Raw genomic sequence first — 26,897 nt, 5'->3', positions numbered from 1 at the left:
CAAAATTGTAATTCTCATTTCATCCCATTTGTCCCGCTTTGTCTCAATAAAAATGTGGTCACTTTACGCTAGCTACACCATAGATTCTTTTTTCGAATACATGCTTATTTATAGTTTAGTTAAGGATACTAGATTCCTGATATTTAAATCTCGTACTGAAGTTAAGCTATGAATTTTTAATCATCGTATAAATAATAAATAAGTATTTTTTTTAAATACTAATTACACAATTCAAAACGTTAATGGCAAAATAATACATAACATGAAGAATAAGTACCTAGTAATACAGGGTTGTACATTAATAGCCGCAAATCCGGCATGGAGAGTCTGGTCAACGCCAATTATAAAACAAAATTATTTTTCTGGACCACTTAAAATTTAACTCAAGTTAAAAATCAGAAATATTAGTGAGCTATTTAAATTATTTGAAGTCAAGAGGTAGAAAACGTTTAAAACTATATTTAAAGAGTAAAAATTTAAGAAATTAATCTTTAAAGAGGCGAACTGAAAACTATATTGCAACGAATTGTTTTTAAAGCTTATATAATATTTGTACCATGAAAGGAGAGAAAATAAAATCTATACCTGTTTAAGTGTCTTCACAATCATAGACTGATCAGCGATGTTACAGTAGTTAAGGCACTGAAATGTCTTAAGGAAGAATCGGAGTTCGATTCCCGGTGGCGACTTGAAGCCCACCGAACAATGATTGAAGGATACCAGCTTGTTTAGGAAACTGACCGCTTTGCCGCTATTATGCTGTTGGTCACAAAAATTCGGAGTCTTAAACTCGATGGAATCTAAGTTTTACTTCATTATTGATGCGATATTTGGCGAATCACCAGAGGGGAAAATATTGATCAATATATCTATGAATAAACAATGTATTTGATGATAAAAATAATGTAATTAGGCATCATTTTACAAACCTAGATAATTAGAAAGTATGTTAATTCAATTCTCTTATGACCATACTTTTTATTTCCAATTTCGTTCTCCAGAGGTGGTATCCACTTTTTCAGGACCACCACAATAGACGAGATACCGTTGCTCATGTTAATTTGGACGTCTAGTTTCTGCCACACTAGATGGCAGCACCGAGACTCTATTTGGATGCTAAAGTGCACTAGGAATTTAATTTTGCCGGAAATGCCAAGAGCCATCTTCTGACCATTATAAGTGTATTTTGTGAAATTTTTCTTCACAAAGCTTAATTAGTGAACAGTTAATCAGTTTTAAGATTGTGTGGTAGCTGTAACATACACGTGTTACCAAATCGTATTTTTCTTAAAGGAAAAAAGAAAAAAACCAATTTTTTTTTTAAACTCTTTATTAAACATCAAAAAATATATAACTTTATTTTTTACATTATATCTTTGATTTACAGTTTCAAAATACATCTCTTATGTACATTATGAGTAACATCATAGAATAATTCCCTGATTGCTTCTGAATAATCTGCCCAAACCACTTGCACTTTACTTTCTCTTTCATCAACAAGGTCCATGATGTCATCATAATCTGCCATAGAGATACCCGAATTACCGATGACTAGAGCTGACAAATCAGTGTGCTCCTCTAAAATGTCTTGTATAAACTGGGGACTCACAACAGTGTTGCTAAAATTTAAAATTTTTAACTGCTTAGGACAATGGAGCACGACGTCCTGCATTTCATCTGAGAAAACACAGAACGAAATATGCAGTTCCCTTAAGTTAGGACTCGAGGATATAATGCAAGAAGAAGGGAGTTGGTTTTCTTCTAATTCTAATACTACATGTTGCAAACAGAACGTTTTTAAATGAGGAAAAATTATGTTTCTATGCGTCGTTTGTTGGAAAGCAGGATACTGTAATGTTAACTCTTCCAAGTTGGGACAATAATTGGCGAGCATCTCAATAGACACGGAGAAGGAAGTGAGCAGCAAGCTAGTTAATTTATCTCCTCGCAACTGGAGGAAATTATTGATGCACAGTTTTGGATTTACAATAGTACTACATTGTAAATGAACAGCAACTACATTTTCAAACTGAGAACATAGATCCAACTGTTCTTCGTTTATAAGCTCACTAACTATCAAGTCTTTGATAAATGGACACACCTTTATACATCCTTTCAATATGGCAGTCAGGTGGTTTTCGGGTCTCATTGGATTGTTTAAAATAACTATATTGTTTAAATTAAATATTTGATTATCATTCACTTCAGAAAAATCGTGCCACCCGATAGCTTCGAATATGGCTCTGGGAACATTGTCAAACGATAACTTTGTTAAGGTTGGAATATTTTTCAGAACTAAAGCCACACTCTTGTAGGTAACAGATGTGTATTCAACATTTAAGCATTCCAGGGGAGGACTTTTCCCACACAGAAGAATGAGTCCTGCATCGGTGACTTTTACGCAGCCTGAAAGATCTAAGCTCTTCAACTGGGAACAATTGTCAGCTATTATCTCAACTGATCTGTTGGTACAATTTGTTTCTGAGAGTTGCAAAACTTGTATGTTTTGGAGGTGTCTAAGGAAACTGTCACTGTTATAGAATTTCTTTATCCCAGCCATAGAAAACTTTGTTATGACCTGAAAAAACAATTATAATCTTGTATTAAGATAATTATCTTAATTATTTATCAGAGTTTATCTTAAGTATCTATCAGGACAAGTAGCTAAATAAATTTTAAAAAAATTTCGAAACATCAGAAATAAAAATAACTGAACTTCAAAATGGAATAATATGCAAAGCCAAACAGAAAATTTTACGAATTTCTAGATCTTTCAATCTTAATTAGAAACACTCGACTGTGGAGAAAATCAGAAAAACAAAAATTAATTTACCATTATTGGCTAATCATTCGTATCGTAACTCAGCAGTAGTTATTAAAAAAAACCTATACATATTTTTTTCTTTATTTTAGCTTTACATGGCTAATGATATTGGGCATTTTTAGAAAAATAGCATCTAATTCTGAAATCTATTGATTTATGTCATAGGCACTAAATATTTATAGCTTTTGCATTTAAAGAGCACTAAGATAACCGTTTTCATCAACGTCAGATTATCTACAACAATAAATTTATTGGATAAACAATCAGAGTTGCGGACGTAACGTTTTTTGAACAATCCTATATAACATTTTGCTTTTTTCTAAAAATATTTCCCACAATAAACTATAACTTATCTATTGCTGCTGTGTATGAAGAATATTATCAAGTTACTGTTGTATTTAAACTTTATACTTTTAATATCTAGATACTATTTATTTATTTTTTGTGTATGTTGGTTTGGTACATTAGCTCAATTAACACCATGAATGTCCAAAACTAGCCCGTTCGATTGAAAAAAAAATTTTTTTAATGCATTTATAGAAACATTTTACAACACCTTGTGTCAATTATTATCTCTAGATAGAATTATAAAATTACTCTAAAATTTTTACTGCGAATTAAATTTATTCTTAGAGTCTAAGGTTCAGATCGGTGTTGTGCTCTCATATTTTGAGAATTGAGCTATTTATCATTTGATTTAATGATATAATTGCAAACGCTTTAGTAAACAGCAAGTAGAAATACTTTCTGATTTTAATTCATTATTAATTACTTCAGCATTGATCTACTACGAAATTATGCACAAAAGTGAAAGACATATACAGATACAATAAATAAAGCGAAAATAATTCTTACTCATATTTAATTTATTATTATTTGTAGCTTTCCCAATGGCTTTATGTTATTAAATTAAGCAATAAACGTATTTAATAGTTCATCTCACCAATAAATAACTGTATTTAATATATGGCACGATGTTGTTGCTCAAGGCCAACACATGATATTCAAAACTGATAACAATCAATCAATTTTCTGCGGTACTCATCCCTTTCGAGGGGCCGTAAAAACCCTATTTCCACAGTATCTATATTAAAACTACATGGTAATGATGCAGTTTCAGTAAATATCAAATATGCTAATATGTAGGCATCTTCGTGCCTATAATAGTATAATTGGCATCTATTAAAACTGCATCAATTACCATAATACCAATCTATTACGAAAATTATTTAAGACTCGTTCGCGTCAATAATAGTATAACCAATTTTCACGTTTCACCTAAACAATCATTTCTCCATTAATTTTGCTTTTTGGAAGCAAAAACTTTTTTTTTTATTTCAATTAACATTGTTTTCTAATTATTTAATTTCATAGAAACATGTTAACTTTATATAAACATAAACACAAATTAGCCCTCACATGCCATTCACCTTGCTCACTGAGATACTAACAGATAAAAATAATTAAATATTAAAGATTGTGGAAAAAAAACTCCTTTATTGATTAAATAGAGCTGTCGTTAATTTCATTTAGTGTCCTTGAATATAGAAGGGAAAAAAAGAAAGAAAGAAATGTCTGCAGTTTAATTTGACAATGATTTTAACGATAAACCAATGAGAAAAAAGTCTTTTTTCAGTAATATGTTTTCATAACTTCTACTCCAATAACATACTTGAAGGCGTAAGGTTCAAAAAGGGTATTGGCAATAAATTACTTTCTAAATCAAGGATGTGAATTTTATGAGAATTCAACGAAATTTATTAGCACCTAAAATTTACCACTTGTAATTTAATTTTTAAATAATAAGGATGTGTACTATGGAGTCCTTTTCCTTTGTTGCATATTTCTTCAGTTATTCCAAACTGTCTTCGCAATTTTTTGTTTTTATAAACATCTTCTACCACAACAGAGTTCAAGAAAATAAAGTCTATTCTAATTAGAATACTGTTTTATCAACTACAAATCGTTTTATTTTCAACGCATTTTTATATGTGTTTATTATTATTATTTTTGTATTAGAATCATAATAACATAATCCACCAATGACATCCTGAACAGTGAATTTTCCTCCACAAATTGACTGCTCCTGTTTTAATTTCGGATGTATCAACATATTTGATGTACTTCAATCTACCTGCACCAACTCTTTCTTTTACATTACAGACATTTTTAAAGAGACATTTTTTATTGGCGTTGATACCAATATTTTTTCTTTAAACAAGCTTCTCTATTGTTTTTAACCAAAAAAAGTGGTTACGCTAACAAGCGTTAATCAAATGAAGGATAATCTTTCTCGTGCTTCAGCGACACATAAATTCCATCCTCAACATTGATTCAGCAAAAAAAAAAAAAAAAAAAAAAAATCCAACACATGCCAATTGCAATTCGTAGATCTTATACAGCTACAACAATTGTTTCAATAAAAATTTCAGTATAGAAATGTGGTGCATAAATTTCAGTATAGAAATCTATACTCCCCAACTTGACAATTAAATAAGATTCATTCTTCAATTTCAGATTGCTTCTACGGTATTTATTACATAACTTGCCTAAAAATTCCTTTTTGTCTTATCTCACTTACAGAAGATATTGAGATGAGGTACAATATAAATATGTAGTAGTAAACTTTAGGTATGTTTTAAATTATATAAGTTGCATGCCATTATTATTTGGATGGATTTTTTAAAAAAATAATCTCTTTTCTGAAAACATTCCCGAGATTTACAACTCATGTCCTCTGAATTGTGACATTGATCCCCGTTTATTTCAGACTTGTTTTCTTGGGCTTTTTATTTGCTGGTACATTGTAGGTTCTCTGACTATAAGCATTAGTAAACTTGGTATATATGTAATTGCTGGTATATATGTAAGTGGTATATATGTAATTGCTTGACCAATCTCATAATTCAATCCAGAGTGTGAACTTTTCTAAGAGCAGGTCAATCAAGCTGAATATCATAGACCAGGGGTTCACGGATACAGACTGAGAACATTTTACAGGGGTCTGTACCTATAGGAAAATTTTGGGTTCATTGACGAATCCTTCACAAAATTTTTATACTCAAAAACATGCTCTACAGAAATCTGGGTTTATTTTCAAAAATAACTTTTTATTTTGCTATGATTTCTATTTCCATGAGGAATAAATCTGATGCTCCAAACAAGTAACCATGTTCTGTTAATGATATCAAATTCTTTATTATTATTATAGTTAAAAAATGCTTCTTTTCAGTACTATCACAAACTATTGTACAGCTGTACAAAGGAAATGTCAATCAAAGAAAATAAATTGAATTAAATAAAATAAATTATTGCTAATAATTTATTTATATTTTCAATCTATCGTGATTAATATGATACCCATTATTATGATATATGAACCACACTTAATAACCATAAACAATATTCGTCTACATCATCATTTAACATTTATTTTTAGTGTAAAAATTACAACTTAAAAGACCTTATGAAGTTAGGACAGACCCAGGCTTTACATCGAAACTTAAAAAGATAATGTAATAATTAATTTTTTTAAAAAAAGGAAAAGAAACAGAAGCAAATTGCCTCAAGCCAATTTTGAGGGGACAAAATTATAATGCATAAATATAATAGTTTACAAAATTTCACTTGCATTAAAAAAAATTTTTTTTTCCAACTGCTTAATATCTTTAAAAGCATTAATATATTTTTAAGTTTTTTTTTTATCTGTTATGAACTTTGCTAAAACTTAATTCAATGACAGTAAACGAATTTTTTCATTAGTCTGAAATATTACCGACGACTATTTGAGATTTTAAATAATTGAGTGGGATATATATTCACGTCAATTGGGTTAATGTTTCACCATGCATTAATGTTTCATTAAAAGTATGATAAATTTTCATGATGTTTAAACAGTTTTTTCCCTGTAATGCATACACCCATAAAAATAAAAAGAGAGAGATGAAAATTAATAATTAAAAATGTTATCTTCAAAAAAAAAATATGGTTGTGATTAAGAGATAGCAAATTTCTGGTATGTCGGGTATATAAGCATAGTAAGAAAAAAACAAAGTATCTGTGCACACAATCCAAAAGCATCTGCAAGCTTATAATATTTTTGATAATAGAATGATTTTATTAAATATACGAAAACAATTAACTATTTAATATTTTTATTTATTCTTGACAAAAAAAATATCTATATACAGGCACATTAACTTTAAGAACATTACAGAAATATTAATAGTTATGCATAGAACTACATTCATATAAAGTAATTATCATATTGAGTAATATTAGTAATTTTGCTCAAAATGAAATTACATTAAAAGATTTCCTGCTATCACTGCAATCATCTATTTTCGATGTAAAGTGATAGTCGCATTGAGCTAAGTTTTAAAAAATGAGCTGATTGTAGGTTTTGGCTAATCTTTGGGCTAAAGTGGCAGTTATATCTTTCATCTTTGGGAGCAGGCATACAATTAAACACTGACTTTCTTCTACCTTGGATAAATTACGATTACATTGTCTGCTTCATATCCCCCCCCCACTTCAAACTAATTTTTTTGCGCATGCGTATACCTTTTGATATTACAATAAATATTAAAAAAGTATCTGCAAAATTGGAGAATCACCACCTACGCATCCATGGACAGACAGCGCCAATGCGTCGATATTATCTAACTATGTATATATGACGACAGCTCAAGAAAACAAATATAAAAAAAATTTTAATTAAAAAAAAAATTACTAAAATATTGAAAATACAAAAAATTTTTAAGTCAATCTTTTTTCTAGGTATCATACATTCGTCCTCAAATAACATCCATATCTTTAGTGAATGCGACACAGATGATATTCTGGAATCTTTAAAATTGCAGCTTTACGGTATGTTTTAAAAGTTTTTTTTCAGTTAAACATTTTGAAATACTCTTAACTAAATTATCTTGAATTATATAATTCTTAATTCATTTCAGCTTAATTTATGTAGTTTAAAGTGTGATGAAAATGATGAAAGAAAAGGCAAAATTAATTGCATATAACATATTAAAAAGATTTTTTGAAAGGAGTTAATGGATACAGAGTTATTCATATTTATCTCATTGGATAAAATCAGGGCTGGATTAACCTATAGGCACACTACGCACGTGCCTAGGGCCTACAAAATTCAGAGGCCTACGAAAAACTTGGGAGAAAAATTTTTTTTGACAAAAATAATTTAGCTTTAAAAACAACAAGTGTATTTTGCACAAAATTATGAAGATACAAATAAAAATATAATATTTTTCGGCAATAAATTATTTTGCAGAATCTTATGATCGATCCTTCCATTTTTTTAAAACTTTTCTCTTTTTCTTTTTAGGTGACCAGACTCATGTTTTCTTAAATAACCGTCAGCCATTTTAGATTTAATATCACCAAACAATGAATGCAAATCCAATTGTTGACTATAATTTGTGATCCTGAAAAATATATATAAAAAACATTGGTCAATTGCTAAAATGTCTCATTTGAAAAAACGTGACTAACATTTTATTAAAATAGTATTAAATCATTTTTTTTTTTCACTAGTAAACATTTAACCTACCTTGCAAATTTATTTATGAATAATTTCAAAAGATTTACTTTTGGCAATGTTAATTTCCTTCACTTAGTTAGTAGTATAATGAAAACTATGAAGCTATTTGCAGTATAAATATTTCTTGTAATTAATCTCACTATCAATTTCACTGTTTTCTTTGCTGGTTTGTTGTTGTATTGTTGACGTGAAGTGTTTACATAGTTATCGATCGAACTAATCACAATGGTACATATTATCGATATTAACTGCAATATCGGCAGTATGTCGGTATTGCAGATGAAGTTCGATAAACAAATTTGTAAATTAAAATCCATATTAATAAAAATGTAAAATAAAATATGCAAGAAAATTTTAGCATATATTTTGAAAAGAGGGGAGGAGTGGGGGAAGGAGGGGAGGGCCCAAAAACGGCTATGCCTAGGGCCTATGAAAGGTATAATCCTGCTCTGGATGAAATGCATCAAAATTTCATGTTCAATGAATATTATGGGAGTTTAAAAAGTCAACTTATAAACAGATATATATGGTAGTTATTTATATCATGCATTTGTTTGTGGGGAAAAAAGTACATGGTGAAACACTGAATTAGGGCTAATAAACTTCCTTTCAGTTTTCTATTGATATTTCAATAAAAAGCTTTACTTTTCTTTTTTTAAGAGCTGATATTTCTACCAGACTTAGATAAAATGAAAAACTCTCTGTGAACACAAAATCTCAATTAAAAAACTTTCTGTATTCATTGATTAACTCTGGTAATTAGTTTAAACCCTATTGTTGCCATCTCATTTTGGTAAATTCGTTTGAAAATCATGGATTTTTTAAAAATGTTTAATTTTTATAGAAATTTTTATTGGTTTATACTCCAGAGTTTGGAAAAAACCCAAAAAAAGCTGAAAAGGAAAATCCAAAAATGTTCATGTGTAAAAACGTTTTTTTTTAAATAATTGAAGAAATTCATTAAATTTAAGCAAAAAAAATTTTTTATGCAGAAAGCATCTAAGACAGAATGTTATTAAAGTTTTGATAAAAACAACTATGTGAGATTCTATTTATTTGTCATCAATGCGTGAATATGAATCGCAATATGTGATTTTTAAATCGCACAAATACCAATCTTTATGTTTAATTTTAAAATGGTGTTAATACGAATCTCAATGCTTGATTTAAAAATCATGTGATTATAAATCTCAATCTCATTTCAAAATTGAAAGAATACGAATTCCAATGTATAATTTTTAAGTCACTTGAACACGAATTACAATAGCGGCTTTTAAATTGAGTGAATACAAAACGCAGCAATTGATATAAACGACAAATTTAACAAGAACAGGTATTGTGCATATAATAAGGGTCTGATTCTTACTATGCGTTATATCTGTTATTATTCCAAGAAATATCATAACAGTCTAAACAATTTTCAAAATTTATAGCTTTGTTTTCAGGTGGGATCTAAAATAGACCCCACTTAGTAATTCGTGTGAAAAAAGGTTCCAATTTTGCCTAGTCAATTGTACTTTATAATTTTCTTTTCACTACAATGCGGAATGATATTGCTTATAAAAATGTGGATATTAACACATTTTTAAGCAGGTCAACTATTGAAGTCTTTTTTATAAAGAAGAAATATGAATAGAAAATCGAAGTGGGACCCATAATTAATCTTACTTTTCAGTTTGATTGGTTCATTTAGTATCAGTCTACACAATGTTGATCATGAAAATTTATATTTATTTTAATGAAAAATTATAAATCATTTTGATTTTATTGACTAAATTATTGATTTATTATACGCTTTTATCATCAAATAGTATAAAAATATCAGTGTCTTTAATATTTTAACAAAAACAAAAGTGATCTATTATGAAGTCTATTTTACCATAGGTGGTCATAGAGAAGCTTCTCTGAGCCAAAGTTACACAATGCAAATATGCAGTCCTTATCTTTAATCTCAGTAAATTGATCAGAGTAAAATTCATACTTTGCTATTGTTGCATTCTAATTTAAAATAAATGTCTCTTTTTAATGTATGCTCACATTGTATTAAATTTTATAAGAAATTGTGAAAGATAGTAACAAGACAAAAAGAAGTAGAGTAAATAATCCTAGTAAGTACAAGGCAGGGATGGCAAACTTTTTCCATAATGCAAACAAACAAATTCTCAATTAAAAAACTTTCTACAAGGAATTAATTAACTTTTGTAACTAGTTTCAACCCTTTGTCGCCACCTCATTTCGGCGAAATTTGTTTGAAAATCATAGAATCTTTAAAATGTTTTATTTATATAGAACTATATTAATTTGTTTCACAGGTAAGAGTTTGGTAAAAACAAAAAAGTTGAAAATAGAAATCCAAAAATGTGCAAGTCCAAAAATGTAAACTATTCTTATAATATTGCTAAAGGTCATTCTTAGTTTCTTCTGTTTTGTCAGGATTTCTTCTAGGGTCCTGGAAAGATAAGTTTCTTTTGGAAAAAAACTCAACCCCAGTAAAAAAAAAAGACTTTATACAGTACTTTTCCCTTTCTGGCAAAAGATAAAAAAAAAAAAAATCCATTGCATACATCAAAAATATTTACTTACACTGCCAACAGCTTCTAGTCTTTCTTCAATGGCACAAAAATTGCAATTTTTAAGATATTGCATATCTATTTCCCGAGTATACTTATTAATAACAAACTGCAAATGTTCACTCTTTAAAGTACCATTATCTGATAGCATTCTTAAAAGCTGATCGCAATAACATTTTCCTGCAATAAAAAGGAAAACTAATAATGAGAAGGCAATAAAATTGACACAATATTAAAACTATATTGTAGAAAAATAATTATTAATTTCCGGAACTAAGAAAGCTGCAATTAAACCTTTCTTCTGACTTAGATAAAATGAAAAATTTTCTGAAAACATTAAATTTTCATTAAAACTTTTTGTAAGTAATTTACTGAATCTTGTAACTAGATTCCATCTTTTTGTTACCAACTAATTCAGATAAAATGTGTTCAAAAATTTGCACTGGATTTTCTTAAAAGATTTCATTTTCATAACATTCTTATATAGCTGCCAACTTGTTAAAAACAAAAATAGGAACTCAAAGCATGATAAGCCAATCAGGGGAAATAATGACACAAAGAGTAAGACAGATTATCAAAAATCATAATATCAGTAGCAAAACATCAATTTATAAACCATACAGGTTTCATATAACATCAGTTAACAGTTTTAATTGAATAACTTATTAATGAAGAATATCACAACTTTATAGTAACTAATTGAAAAAAAAACTTCTCAGAAGAATAGCGATATTGGATTCTAAAAATCGCGCGAATAGTTATCACTATATTGGATTTTAGAAACAAGAAAATACAAATTGCGATATTGAATTTTTAAATCGCGTAAATTTTAAATCAGCTAAATACCAAATCGATGATTGATATTAAAATCGTGTGAATAAGTATTCTGATATTAGCAGATTCTGACGGAGTTCCTAATATTTAAAATGGTGAAAAGCAACTAAATCAAAGGAATCAAATTGGCATAAGAATCATAAATGTCTCGTTAGCGTGATTTAGGTAGAGTTTCAAAATTTCATCGGATTATAAATTTTTGATTCACAGGAATTCGCTAACCAATGGTCTTGAGATATGCGGAAATCTGCGAAATTCGCAAAAAAATCACATGATCTGCTTCCAGGTTATTAGAGCTTTCTTGGGTTGAAAGAAAATTGGCATGAGAATTGAAAAGGTGCTATAATATTGAAAAATCGGAACATTTTGATCTAAAATCGTATTTTTGGAACAAAGCTGAAAATTCGGAACAAATACGATTTCATAGGAGCAGTTGGCAGCTATGCTCTTATGTTGAGTGTGTAAAATAGATGTGAACAAAACAATAATAAGCACAATGGTGAGTGAGCTTACTTAATGCCGCAAAGAAGAAAAACCAACAGCTGTCAGCTCTATTCTCTAAAGTTTCAAATGCAATGATGTGATCGAGAGGACAGTGTGGCAATGTCCAGGGCCTCATCTAGACATGTGAGAGCCCTAGGCACAGAGCAGTCAGGGGCCCCTTGTCATAACTTTAAAAAAATTTGCCTGTTGTTTATTTATGAAGTGCTTTAAAACTATTTATGACATAAGTATATTGCAATATTTTAGTAAATTTGAATTTATATTTATTTTATTTTATGACTGTCATTGCACAGACGACCCAATTTTTTTTGGTTTACGATTTACTAATGTTCAACTCTGTAGCCTTGTAATTTTGAATCCAATCCAGAAGACAAGGGAAGTTCTGGATCAAGTATTGGGAGAAAATCGCCTTCGAGGACTTTTCTTGTGGGAACTAACCCGCATTTGCGTTACATGAAGAAGAAAACCACCTAATCCTCCCATGGTTAGCCTGCTAGAATATCAGTCACTGCCAGATTCACTTATGAGTAGAATAGGGGAATTTTTTTGGTTTTATGTAAAGAATAACATAACAATTTCCGCAATTGTGGCACATCATCCATGAACAGTGTTTGTGCATATTATGCATATCTGCTTCCCCCCCCCTCAGTTGATAGTTCTAGCTTGCCAAAAAAGTAAATTAAAAAATATTTTCATTGAATTTCAACATTGACTTTACCTTGAAATATAAAGGACAATATTTTATTTATATTATATGTCTTGATAATCTTTAGTTTCTTTCTTTGTGATAATATCATATTAGATATATCGACATGCGTCAGCGTAGCTGTGAGGTTACAATTGTCGTCCTGGAAAGACAGGAATACGGAGTTCATCCTCTGAGCTCGAAGAAAATGTAAAAATCTATAAATAAAATCTTATATTACATTTATAGATTCTTACATTTTCTTTGAGCTCTCAGAATTGAACTCAGTATCTTTGTCTCTCCACAACTCTACATTGGAGGACTCTAACCTCTCGACTACGTTAACACAGGTCAATATTATTTACAAAATAAGAGTAATATTCAGTTGCTTATAAAAAGAATAATCCAAGATACAAAAATTCTGTAAAATTCATTACATATGCTTAACTGTAGAAAATATTTTATAATTACATAAGGAAAGAAAAATTGTCTCAGATGAAATTATTAATAAATGAACCATATTTAGCTACAGACCTCTACTTTTCACTGAAGTTAAAAACATTACCTAAAATATTCAAACAATAATTACTTAATAGTAATACTGCACAGAATAGTCAATTATTTGTGTTACTGAAGACCTCAAAAAATCACCAAACAATTTTAAAACAATTATATCAGGAAGAAGATTATATATATTTCACATACATTACAATTTTTAAATGTATTGCTAAATTTCTGTACCTATTTTTTTCTAATAATGTATAAACAAAATTTTTCTAACAAGTGAATGATGTAGGAATTAATCTAACATTAATAACAAAATTTAAATTTATGCATAGAACAGTTAAAGAATGCATTGCCTTTTGTTGCACTAAAATCCCTAAGTTGAACATGGATTGGCTGATCAATGCTGATGAAAAGATTTCCATATTGATACCTGTGGCCATAAAAAGACCAAATTTTCGTAACAACCGGGGAGTGGTGCATGAGAGGATATTTTCATATCGCGATCTGTTGCGCCTTGGCGAATCTTGTTGCCATCACAGATCACGATACGGAAATATCCCCAAATTTGTTCTAGAAAAAAAACCTTTTGATGTTTGCCTGGGGGTGGCTACGAGTTATACCTTTCAAGTCCTAAGTATGGAAGCACAAGCTATTAATTAAACTACACGACACATTTAACATTCGTGGTAACACCTTGGCGTGGATCTCGGATTTCCTGCACCACAGATCTATCAGGGTGAATTTTAACAACACCTTCTCAGACCCAGTTGAGCTCGGACAGGGCGTTCCTCAGGGTTCGGTTCTGAGCCCTATGCTCTTCTCTTTTTACTTGGCAGGCATAGAGAAAACACCTCCTAAAGCGGTAAAAGTTGGTTTGTTTGCTGACGACATCGTTCTCTGGAGCTCTGGAAATGATTTAGTCGAAATGGAAAGGATTCTCAACAATGCATTATCTGCTTTTTCAGATTACGCTTTGGAGTTCAAACTTTGTTTTAATCCTGCCAAATCCATTGTCACTTTCTTTACCACCAACAAAAGATTGTACAACTATCAGTCAAATATAAAGATGGATAACAAGAGTCTTGCTTATGAAAAGCATCCAATTTATCTCGGATACGTCTCAGACCCAGAATGGACAAGCAACAAACATATTGTTTCAAAATGCAGAAAACGATTAAACTTCTTAAATATATTGCGGGCAAAGATTGGGGAGCAGATGCTGTCACGTTAAGAGATAGCTATTTGTCTCTCATTAGACCCATCCTGGAATACGGCTTACCTGTGTACTCCTGTGCTTCTGCCACTAACCTGGCTTCTGGACTAACTTGGAAAGGGTCCAACTAAGTGCTGCAAGAATAATTACTGGAATACTAGCTACAAGAATAATTACTCTAAAGAAATAGTCCTCTTTGAGGCTGATCTTCAACCTCTCCAAACTAGAAGAAAGGCTAATCTCAACAATTACTTCAACAAACTTTCTAGCTTTGGTCAGCACAATAGAACCTCTCTTTACCTTAACAACTGGCGCAACAATCAGCGACTGAAGAAAAACAGTCCATTTAGTCATGCTGAACTTCTGCATTTGCCTTCTGAAGACGTTAAGCCCCACTCCTTAAAATCTTGTCTGAATCCTTCAGAGGGAATCCCCCGAGTCCATTTCCACTTCGGCTTTTCTGCTCCGGTCACAAAGAAAGATCATATTCCAGCTGAACTTAGGCAGCTAGCTTTGGAAATTTTAGGTAAGATTCCCAGTGACGCCATAAAAATTTACAGACGGTAGTGGACTGGGAAACCTAGCTGGTAGCGGCGTCTTCATTGAAAAATCTGGGCAAAATTACTCCATCTGTCTCCGTAATCCTGATTTCACTTCAGTCTTTCGAAGTGAATTAATTGCGATCGAACAGGGCATCGATGCTATAATCAACGAGAGTGACTTTGGAGATCTTTGGATCCTGTCAGACAGTCGCAGCTCCCTTCAACACCTATACCACTGAACTAAAGTTGGAGACAAAACAAGCATCTCCATCCTTCTTAAACTTCAACTTATTTCAAAGCACCACGACGTTCATCTTCAGTGGATACCATCCCACGTTGACATCTTTGGAACTGAGCAAGCGGATCGCTTGGCCAAGGAGGGCGATTGGTATGCGGCCAAGAAACCGGGCTCTTCACTTCATCACATAGGTGATAGAGCATCTCAAACAGCTATTTCCAGACTGTCAAGTGGACACATGAATAGTCTCTCGTACTTTGAAGGAAGAAAGACTTATGCAGTCTGCCCCAAATGAAAAGCCCAGCAGGCCTCAGCCGAACACATGCTTGACTGCTTGGGCCTTTCCAAGGAGGATTTATATGCTTCTCCACTTCTTGTATTCGACTCTTTGAGGGTCAACAACCTACTGGATTTTGTCTGACTTCGTCAGACAATTAGAGGATGAGAAACAATAACAATAACGAAACCTTTCAAGTTAGTCCCTTTCTGTGACGTTTTATTTGGTTTCTCGCTGGCCACTGCCCGGAAGTTTCCAAGACTTGGCGATCATTCTGCCACAGATCACAATATGGAAATCTCCCCATACATGAGAAATAAAATAAAAATCTTTGCAAACGAGGAGCAACTAGACAGGCACAATTCCTGAGCAGGGTACATTTAGATATAGGTACCTGCTGGTCAACTACTACTGCCAAGGTATCTCATAAATCACAAAAAAAAAAAAAAAAAAAAAAAATTAAAATCAATATTAAATCATTTGTCCAGTGTGGCTACAAGCTATACTTGCCAGGGAGAAACTCCTTCTGTACTACTATTTTTTAGTTACTTGCATATACCAATTGTAACCAAAATTTGGCGACTTTTTAGTCACAAGATGCCAATACTGAAATCTTGGTCAAAGTGGCTATATTTTAAAAAGACTATTCTAGGAATTTACCCACTTTTGACTGCAATTTACCACGCTAAGAACAGGTCCAGCTTTTACAAATAAGAGTATTTTAGTATAAGGAATGCAAAAGTTTGTAAAATAAAAAAGGAATTAATATTTTTTAACATCATTACACTGAAATGCTTATGATAAACAGTTTTCACTATAAACATTCTATCAGACAAAATACTTACGAATAACTTTGATGCAAGATAACAAATTTTCTTTTACATTTGAATTAAATAGAATGAAATACCGATCAAAGTTAAAAGAAATACACTTTAAGCATAACAGTTGCAAATCATTGCTCTCACAAAAACTCATTTTGTAACAAAATCTCAAATTAAATGGATTGATATAACACCAGCGTAAGGTTTTTATGAATTATGCCTGGATGCTTCAACGCAACCTCGATGAACACAACATACCAATGTCAAAATAAATAAACTTAACAATCAGTTACAGTTAAAGCGTGATTCACATTTTAAGAGAAATGGGTCAATTGGGTATAATATGAAAAAGACACAACTACTTCCACTTACTAGGAATAACATTTATCTTTTAGTTTAATTAATAAACTGAGTTTTAAATATGTTTACTAAATTCATAAACTTAGATAAAGCAACAAAATAAATTATTTCTAAAGGAACTTTGACTAATACAATTCCAACCTGGCAAGTAGCGACTTATAACAACAGGCTGTTGCTTGGCTGACCGCCTTTTTAATAAATAGAGGCATTTGATTGGTCGATTACATCATCGTTTTCATCGTTATCTCTTCATCGTTTTGTCAGGTTTACTAGAATGGCGTTTTTAGCATTTTTGTTTGGCGCAATTTTAATAACGCGCATGCTCAGTTTGATAATTTATTCAAACCAATCTAAGTACTTCGTAGACAAAGAATATAGACGCTTGTATCCCCTCCTTTGCTCGTGTAACTCAAACAAAGACATAAAGATGGAAAGATCAATCACTGTACCAAACAGATGTCAGGGTGAACTTTGACACTGGACACATCACGATATTTGGTCAATTTAGGAATTGGTAACTGGGCGGAGTGAGCTTGACGCTAGCTTTTATCCATCAATCTTCTTATAACCCTATATTGATTGTGTGACCAAACTTTTTCGCCAAAGCAATTGGCGTTGTTTAAACAAAAGCTATTGTTAGAGGAAGCCATTTTCTGTATTTGGCTGCGCGGGATTTCATATTTTATCATCATGAAAGTTTTAATTACAGGTAATTCTTATTAATTAAAGATTTATAATATTAGTGTACGTTTCATAGCAGTATATAAAAAAATTACATGAAATTTTTAAAAAGATTAATGAATTTTATTAAATATCTGTGAATACCACGCGTTAGATTTTAAAGTAAATAGTTTGTAAAATGTATGTATTTTAAGAAAATCGTTATAAAAATTCATTTATCAAAGTTTTTCTCTGCTTCCTTAGAAATCCTTTGTTTGATCTGCCGAAATTGTGTGAAGCAGTTTAGTAATGAAATTTCATTTAGTTGAATTACTTGATTTATGTTTATTTTAGTGACATAATATAGAGGTATCTTTTTTTTTTTCTATGAAATATATTGCTAATTAAAATTTATTATATATAGAAAGATTAATATTGAATTTTCTTAAAAATAGTGAAGAGGGTTTTGATCATGTCTAAAATAATTTGTTTCAATTTTATTGTAAACTAATCTAAAAAAAAATTCTGAGAGAAATGGAACAAATTTAGATAATATTTATCATTTTCATTCACAGTTACTGCATTCATTATTATTCTTTTAGGTTGTCTTAACTATTAAATAAATTATGAGCATGCATACTTTCAAAAAAAATTTTTATTCTATAGGTGTATCACAATTATGTGCAAAACAATTTGTACTCAATAATTTGTTTTATTTAAAATACATAATACAAATACTATAATAAATTAGAAGATAATTCAGATTAGCAAGTTATCTTAAATTTAAGTTATCTTTATTGGATATTAATATGAAATTGAATTTTTTCAATTATTTAACTTCTCAAACTATATCTATAATTGTATTTTTTTCATTACCCTAAGATTTTTGACAGTTTGCGTGGACAATGTAAAGCAAACTTTTCATATTTCTTCTTTCTCTTCATAAAATACTTTTTTACTAGGTGATTCCTTGGAGAAGTATTTGGCTAATTACTTAAATGCTGAATGGAAATGGGATATCGATGTTTGCACACCCTGGAATCGGTGTGGACAAATTAAGTGTGCAGTTGTGAAGGGACGATTGTGTTTTTGTCTTAATTCATGTTGGTAAGTTGAAATGTAATTTATTTACATATTTAATGATTATGTATCTAAACCATTTGTTGGCATTGTTAGTATCTTGTGTAACTATTCTAATTCAGATACTTATTTATTTTTTTATTAATATTACTTATGGTTGTGCTATAAAATAATAATTTATTTTGCTTTTCTTAAAAATAAAGGAACTAATGATGTGCAATTGGGTACAATGCCCAACTTTAAAAAACTGGCTTGTGTGGTTAATAAAATTTGTGGGGTTATTGGGGAGATTTTGTTTGGTTATCTGTGGAAGAATAATTCTGGGTAGCCAGCCGCCAGGAACTAATAAAAAGAGAAGGGAACTCAGAAGGTATAACTCGTAACCACCCCCGGACAACTATCTACATGTGTTTTTTTTTTTTGTTATTAAATTTGCAAGTTTAAAATCTGTTTAGCACCTTGGCGATTGTAGTTGGCACGGCAGATCACAATACAGAAATATTTCTGAGTTGTTTTTCTCGAACGAAGAGTTTAGAAATTTCTCTTGCTGAAAGATCAGCGTATGCATCAACATTTTGTTAATCTTGAAAACGTCACTATAAAGCGATTCAATGAAGTAATTAAAACTTTGTGAATTTTACTTGGGCTAATGTTCTGTGAATCAGCTTTATCTGTGGATGAATGTATTGGTTAAGATCACATGCATTTAAACTGCCAGGGCCATATTCAACTGGCAAACATCTTTGAAGAATGCATAGCAAAGTTGCTAAAAAAAGAAGTGTATTTATACACAACTTTATATACTAATAATATAAAAATATTGTAATCTTGTCTTGACATTTAGCCAGATAACCAGAACTCATCCCATACAAATAAGAAAGAGTAGTCACAGTCAGATATCTGTTTAGAAGAGATTTGGGTCCGTTAACGAACTATTCACAAAATATCTTTTCATAAAAACGGACATTTCACAAAATAATTTTTCCTTTACTCAGACCCTTCACAAATTCGTTTATCTTCATTATTGTTTTGTTAATCAAATAAGCCCTTCCCGGGGGGGGGGGGGGAGAACGACAGATGTAATCTAAATAAATTTTGTCTTCGGCAGACAATTCTTCCTTTATTCGTCCGAAATGAATATTCTGCGTTCAGCAGTATAGGCAAAATACCAAATATTTGTATGTTGCATCTCTAATTTAGTAGCAGCAATTGCTGTTTATTTTTTAAATTTTAATTTTTTTAATTATAATTTTACAGTGTTGGACATAATCTTGTAAGTCTTTACAATTTAAAAACTCCTTGAAAAAGTTTTTTTTTTTTTTTTTTTTTTGCAATAACAGACCCTATTTGCACAAATTCACAAAAGCAGGACCCTGGTTGAAAGAATGTGACTTAACGTTTATTTTATATTCACAAATTACAAGTAATTTTTTTCCAATTTTACAAATACGGACCTTTTACAGAATGTCTGGACAGATCCCTGACAGTACTTGAACAGATTTAGTACTATGATGCTGTAAAGAAAAATATTCAGTAGAGAGTGTTTTTTTCTAATATTCTTATCTGTGCTACTTTACACAATGCAGAAAATTTTTTAGATGCAATAGAATATTTTATGACTAGTTCTCTCTCTCAATGATTCTGGTTCTACCCTTAAAGGACAGAGGGAAGATTGTTTAGAGCATTGTACCTGAATTATAAATACTCTTCCACTTTAAATGCCTTTGGTAAAATATACTAAATGAATAATGCTAATAACGCTAATGAATAATGCCAATTGCTATTTCTAAATAGCAATGGGTATATGTTCAACACTAAAAGAGATTATAAAAAATTTTAGATTGCACGGAGATTGATCTAATTCTATTCTTTGTTAGCTTAAATGAGATCTAGACTTAACAGAAGCTAATATGAGTGTCTCAGTTAGTATCTTTCTCTTTTATTACTATAATGTTTTGATTATTCGGAGAATTGTATATTTTTAACAGTGGCATTATACCTTAATCGTTGTGAGTTTTTTTTCCCCAACTGTATTGTTATAGTATGGATTGTTTACTGTTAGTACAGCACTGTTTATAAATTATTACAGTATTAATAAAATAATTAAAGTCAGAATGAATTAAATGATCTTTTAATGTTTATCAGTATTTGTCTTTAATCACACCGTGGTTAAGGAAAAGACAGTGCCCTACCAGTTAGTATATTCCTCTTTTATTAATAATATATATTCTTTTACTTTGATTATTTCAAAAATATTTATTACTTTTGTTTTTATCAGTGGCATTTATTGCATTCTAAATAAAAACTAATTTAATGTTTGATCTAGATACTAATAAGTTTAGAAAATTAATTTATGATTTTATTTTTTATTCTTGTAAAAGGTTTAGAAAATAATATTCATTAAGGAACTGGTGATGTCGACAGAATTTAGATGATTAGATACTATAAAACTGGGAACAGTGCAATCAAACCTGAACAATGGACAAACTCATCAACATGTACTGGCTCATCATTAAAAGTCAGCGTGGGGATAACACAACATGCACATTCCATGATCCATCATGGACTCGTGCCTTTAAGAAGCCTACGTGGCTGTCTCTAGGGTAAACGGTGACTCAACAGTGCACACACCAACTGAACAATTGGCTGTGGGGTCATTTATGTTGTGTAAAGAAAATATAATAAAATCTGTGCTGTGACTAACTATTAAATGCTGTGATGTAATGTCCTGTGATTGTCTTGTTCTTAAAGCCATTAGTCTTTATATGTAAACCCTGATTGATGCTGCAATAGAAATATTAAATAATATTAATCAGACACTTTCCCTCTCTTTCAGATGTAAGTAACCTGACTAAATTGGGGATCTGCAAAAAGAAAAAATCGAGCAACAAAGCTAATGTTGCAATAATTTACACTCCTTTTTTATGTCTTGATTTTAAAGTGACAGATGTGTCAAATCCCCGAGTATGAGTTTGAGTGATGCTTCCTCCCAAAAGAGTTGTGAGACCACTCTGAAAGTGTCGCAAGTATGCCATATGCGTGGGAAAAGATGGATATGCCAGATTTAATAATAATAAAAAAATTTCTGTGCTTATAACTTAAAACTTATACTTCTGTGCTAAAAGTTCTTTCACTCTGTAATTCAAATTGATTCAAACTAATGTATGCAATCCTTTATTAGATTCACAATTTGAAGAGTTGTGCTTTTATCTATATACTTAACCATTGGTTGAAATCTTAACAAGGTATCTTGATTACAATATTAATTTGAAGCAACTTGTTCTCTTCTAGCTTTTGCCTGGATTCTGCTGATGATTCATGTTTGTCCCGGGGAATGGTCTCACAGCATTGTCTGCTTAAAGCTTTTCTGTGAGATATATTTACCAGGACTTGATTTTCTACAATGGTTTATGCAGAGTCTCATTTAGTTTGAAGAATATCTCTGTACCGTAACAAGATAACATGTCAGTCATTGTCAGTTAAGCTCTTTATTTTCGGGCACGGTTGTCAGTTATTAATATAACTGAAGTCTTTGATTGGATTCTGATCCACTGTAGAATTTTAAAGTAACATGATTTCTATTTTTTTATCTAGAAAAATGCTTTTATTTTACAGCTGACTAAGCAGACAATAGCATAGCTACCAACTGTTCAGAATTTTTCGGATTTGTTCCTAATTTTTAAATCCAATCTGATATTTTTATAAAAATTCTGAATTTTCATAAAATTTTTGATTTTAAACCAATCCTTTTTTCTGATCGCCACAAGCATGCATCCTGTGATTATTGTGCTAAAGTAATTTTTAGTAGCTTTTTATTGGAAAATATTATTCCAATAGCTGTCTGTTGCTGATTATTTCACTAAATTATTATTTTTGGAAATTTTTTTTTTTGTAGTATTGCATCAGAAATATTTGTTTATGATGTAGATTATTATTTACCAGTGTTTTATAATTTGGAGATAAATAATTATATATTAATAGGTAATGTTTGTTTTTAATATATTATACCGGTATTCCTAATTATAAAACATTAATATTATAAGTTTCCCACAAAAGATAGTGTTTATAGTTTTGTTTTACTAATTTACATATTTAAATGTATGTCTATTAATGTTATGATTTAATAATTAAATTTTTATCTTACTCTCGTAATTAGTGCGTATAATTTTGTCGCATATAGTGTTCCTCATTTTTGATTCATAAGGTTGGCAGCTATGCAATAGTTATAAAGAAAGACTTAGCTGCTCTTTTTCTCAGGATGATGCCACTGATAGTGGTCATAGACCTTATATGATTGCATCTGCAAGCACCTTCATAGAGTCAAGCTAGCTACCATACTCTGTCTATTGTGTAAGAACAAAAACAAATATACGTGCTTCAAATTCTCAGATCCAACTTGAATAATTTTTTTTTCTTCCTTTTTTATACTTTTTACATATGCTGTACTCTTACCACTAAAAATAAATATATTCAAAAGAAAATTTATCTCATTTATTTATTCTTTCTTGAAGATGTATATCAAGAGAAAGATACTATTTTATAGTACATATGTATCCAAGGTGCTACTACTATAACACTGCAACTATTTCAGTTTAAATGAATCGCAAGTTAGAATTTAATGCTACTATATTTAATTAAAATTTTGAAAATACGTCCAATAGTACGTTTAGAAGTTATTTGACTAAAATATTGATAAGTATTGTACAAGGGCTAGCTCTTGACCTGAGAAAAAAACAAGAGTTTCGGGAAACGAAAAGCGTTAGTTAACTTATTTTTAACGAACTGTAATTCAACTTTTTTTTATTTTCAACTAGCTAAATATCCACTCTTCGAACAGGATTAATAAAATCAAAAAAACAATAACTCGGTACTGAACAACCCAATGAAATCGTGGACAAAACTGAACGGTATATACTGACAAAATTAATAAGCAAAAACATAACAAAAACTGTTTTTTGTTGTTCAGCCCATTAAAATTGAGATTAACTGTATTCAACATTACTAGGCATAATATCGAAATTAACCATTAACTTGGAATTTTTGTAAATAAGTAATTTTTTTAATTTATATAATAGGAATTACCCATATTAATTAAGCATCATTGGCGACAATAATAGTATGGCGCTTGTTTACGATTAATCTATACGAATAAGTACCTGAACTCCATAAATGTTGCTTTTTGTAACATAATGGCTTACTTTTTAGTATTTCAATATGCATCTATTACATTACTTAAATGAACTGAGCGTCAGCATTAACACTTTGACTCAGAATTTTCATTAAATATATTTTTTTTCATTATTTCTTTGTATTTATTCATGTCAGGATAGGTGAGAAATAAATTTAGAAGTTTAATAATATTTGGTGAGATGAAATATAACGTGAAACACCATGTCTTTTCCTGCATAAAAAGTCAAATATTTCAAACGCGGTTCACTTCCAAACAATTTAACTAATATGCAGTTATTTAAATCTTAGCGAAACAGTTATTTATAATTGAAACTTCTTTAATTTACAAAATCATTAATACATTTTTGAATATGAATCAAAAAAAGATTTTTCCAAACTAATTATTTTGAATTTTATATTTCAGTAAAATATATAATTCCGTAATCTAACAAATATTTTTTATCAGCTGTTTGACTTTTTATTTTTAAAGAGAGAATACCAAAAAAATATATATATTCTTACTAGGAATTAAAAGGCCAGAGAAAAAGAAAAGAGGGACAGCTGTTAATAAAACTGAAGTAATTTTCTACGTTTTTCCTAAGCAAATTAGTACCACTTTCCCATTAATTTTGCCTTTCATTGCAAAAGAATTTTTTTTTTAATTTTAATTACCGCTGTTTTTAAATTATTTACTTATACCGAAACACATTTTGACAGACGTGACAAATTAAATACGTGATTTCAGATAACTTCAGAGATAATTTGGTGACATAGTGCTACCACGTAAATTTTTTTTTCATTGTTGTTGTTTACGTCGCACTAAAGCTGCTCAATGGGCTATTGGTAACGGTTTGGTAAACATTCCTGACAATCATCTGAAGACATGCCATCACAATTTTGAACTCTGCCGAGGTGAGGCTCCCTTCGCTTCGATAGACCGACGACATGCGCGTGAAGTCAAGTACTTACGTATAACATTTTAACGAGAAACAATACCTCACACCCTCGGTCCCTTCACAGATTGATCCAAGTAGTTTTTCACCCGCACGCTGACAGCAGCCAGTTATGCTCGACTTCGGTGATCTGCTGAGAACGTGTCAACAATCAGTCAATTGCGGAACTGTTGTTGATTGAAATTATGACGTAGCGAGAAAAAAAAACTAAATAAAGTACAAGCAATAACTCTTTTTTATTGTTATTAAATAGAGCTATAAAGTATCAATGATGTTATCTTTAAGATTTTTGAGGAAACAACGGCTAAGGCTTAACCAGTCAACCCCGCTTAAAGGAATATCATCAGTTCCAGCCAAATCTATGCAATTGAGCGGGTTATTCGATTAAAAGGATAGTGCAATATTCTATCCTAAATTTCTGCGAAATTTTGGGTGGAATTCAACTGCAACATCGACTGTCTTAAGACTAGTGCCGTAGATATAAGGAACCCGTAAGAGGAAGTGAAGGTCCTATCTTCTCGATGGCAACGAAAAACCGGTTTTCAGGGTTACCTTATTTTTGTGGTTTATCTTATTATTGGCGTTTTAAAAAAATTTACTACCTTTTTTTTTTTCGTTGAGTGTTTAGTTGTACTAGCTCTGATTTCGAATATAACAATATAATAAAATATAAAAAATGGACAATAAATTGTATTTTTACTTTTAGAGTTAATAAAACTTAAATATGTATCAACTTATAAAACTTTTAACTCGATTTAGAAATATGTATCAACTTAGTTAATTACTTATTAATAATTAATTTGATAATTTAATTTTGCAATGCTAAACTACTAACAGAGCCTTTAGTAGAGTGTACTTTAATGCAGAGCTGCCATCTAGTGATGGAATTAGTAAATCCCTGCAGCAATGAAATGAAAATAGAAAGGAGTGTACAAAAAAAAAATTTAATTTTGGGAGGGATGAATTTTTTTTTTTTATTTCCTTGAAAAATAAGTCGTTTAAGAATTTTTTACATTTTAAAAGAAGAATTTACTGACATTGTCAAAAAGTGTAGAAACAATTGCTATTATATTCGGACGGCGCACGATGCGCCCACTTAAAGCTTGGGGGGGGGGGGAATTTTTACACTAAATAAAATGAATAGTTTGGGGGGGGATTTAGACGAGAGAATTTTTTTCTTTTTAAGTACATAAATAAAAGAAGCAACGTAGCACTATTTCGAACAAGCTAACATGGAAGGGGGAAGTTAGCAAAATATTTTAGGGGGGGATGAATGCGCCCAAGAACTTGGGGGGGGGGGGACACTGTCTATAATATTCTTTGATTATTGGTCGCAGGCTAATATGCGGAGAAGCGAGGAAGTAACAAAAAGATAGTTGGAAACTATCGAGTCCCTAAAGAAGAAAAGATGAAAAAACGGCAAAACCAATTTGATTGCCTAATGATTCTTAGATATAGTTCTACCAATCTCCTTTCAATTTTTTTCTGTTTCACCCGAAAATCAAGTATGCTTCGTTATTTACCCCAACTGGGATTCGCTGGTTTTCACAGATAATGTTTCGTTCTCGCTTAAATTTTAATATGCATGAAATTTATTTGCAGCCTTTGTCTATAGTTTCTTTTAAGTACAATTTTAAATATAATTTATTTTCCTTCTTCAGAAGAAGTTAAAAAGCTGAAGCGTCAAAACAACGAATTTTCGAAGAACCATTTTTTTTCAGAAAAGGCTAACATTAACACACACAAGATAATTTTTAAAACAATAGTTCAATAGTATAAGAATTAGAAAAATGTTTTTCCCTCCCCCTTTTGTTTAAATTTAAATATCTGAAAACCAACTCATGTATATGTGACCAATGTGTTAATGCATGTAAATAATGCTTCTTCGAAGTAGGTTTAGGGCATTTTCAGCGTGGATGGAAAAGAAAATCTTTGATGTCAAGCTTTGTGCTCTCGAAATAGTGTTCAAGCACAGTAAAATCAACTAAATCAACAAAAACTACAATTCAATTCGTAATTAAATACTTTTAAAGGTAAGTGTAAAGCAAAATGTCAACATAACATCAAGGAATTTTTTTATACAAATTAAACTATTTTTAA

At 30.6% G+C, this 26,897-nt stretch overlaps 1 protein-coding gene and 1 long non-coding RNA gene across 3 annotated transcripts in view; one reads left to right on the top strand and one right to left on the bottom strand.

Annotated features, from left to right (window-relative positions):
- Nucleotides 1–1,300: 1,300 nt before the first annotated feature.
- The window catches only part of LOC107443221 (uncharacterized), an 89,861-nt gene continuing 64,264 nt past the window's right edge, over nt 1,301–26,897 (bottom strand). Inside the window, exons 2-3 of the mRNA XM_071177384.2 lie at nt 10,968–11,134; nt 1,301–2,578 (exon numbers count right to left, since the gene is read on the bottom strand). Of these exons, the coding sequence (XP_071033485.2) occupies nt 1,382–2,578; nt 10,968–11,134 (1,364 nt within the window). The 3' untranslated portion in view covers nt 1,301–1,381. The remainder of the gene's footprint in view (nt 2,579–10,967; nt 11,135–26,897) is intronic.
- Nucleotides 17,421–22,132, top strand: LOC147814913 (uncharacterized). 2 transcript variants are annotated; one of them, XR_015431343.1, is made up of 3 exons: nt 17,421–17,644; nt 18,558–18,702; nt 21,512–22,132. It is a non-coding gene; the product is annotated as an uncharacterized LOC147814913 (long non-coding RNA). The 2 variants fall into 2 exon arrangements; XR_015431342.1 differs by lacking the exon at nt 21,512–22,132 and adding an exon at nt 21,057–21,399.

Source organism: Parasteatoda tepidariorum, chromosome 2 (assembly GCF_982258835.1).
Source record: "Parasteatoda tepidariorum strain Cologne lab strain chromosome 2, Ptep-v5.0, whole genome shotgun sequence".
In the NCBI taxonomy this organism is placed as follows: domain Eukaryota; kingdom Metazoa; phylum Arthropoda; class Arachnida; order Araneae; family Theridiidae; genus Parasteatoda; species Parasteatoda tepidariorum.
The sequence above is the reverse complement of the archived record's forward strand: the minus strand, read 5'-3'. Positions and strand labels throughout refer to the sequence as shown.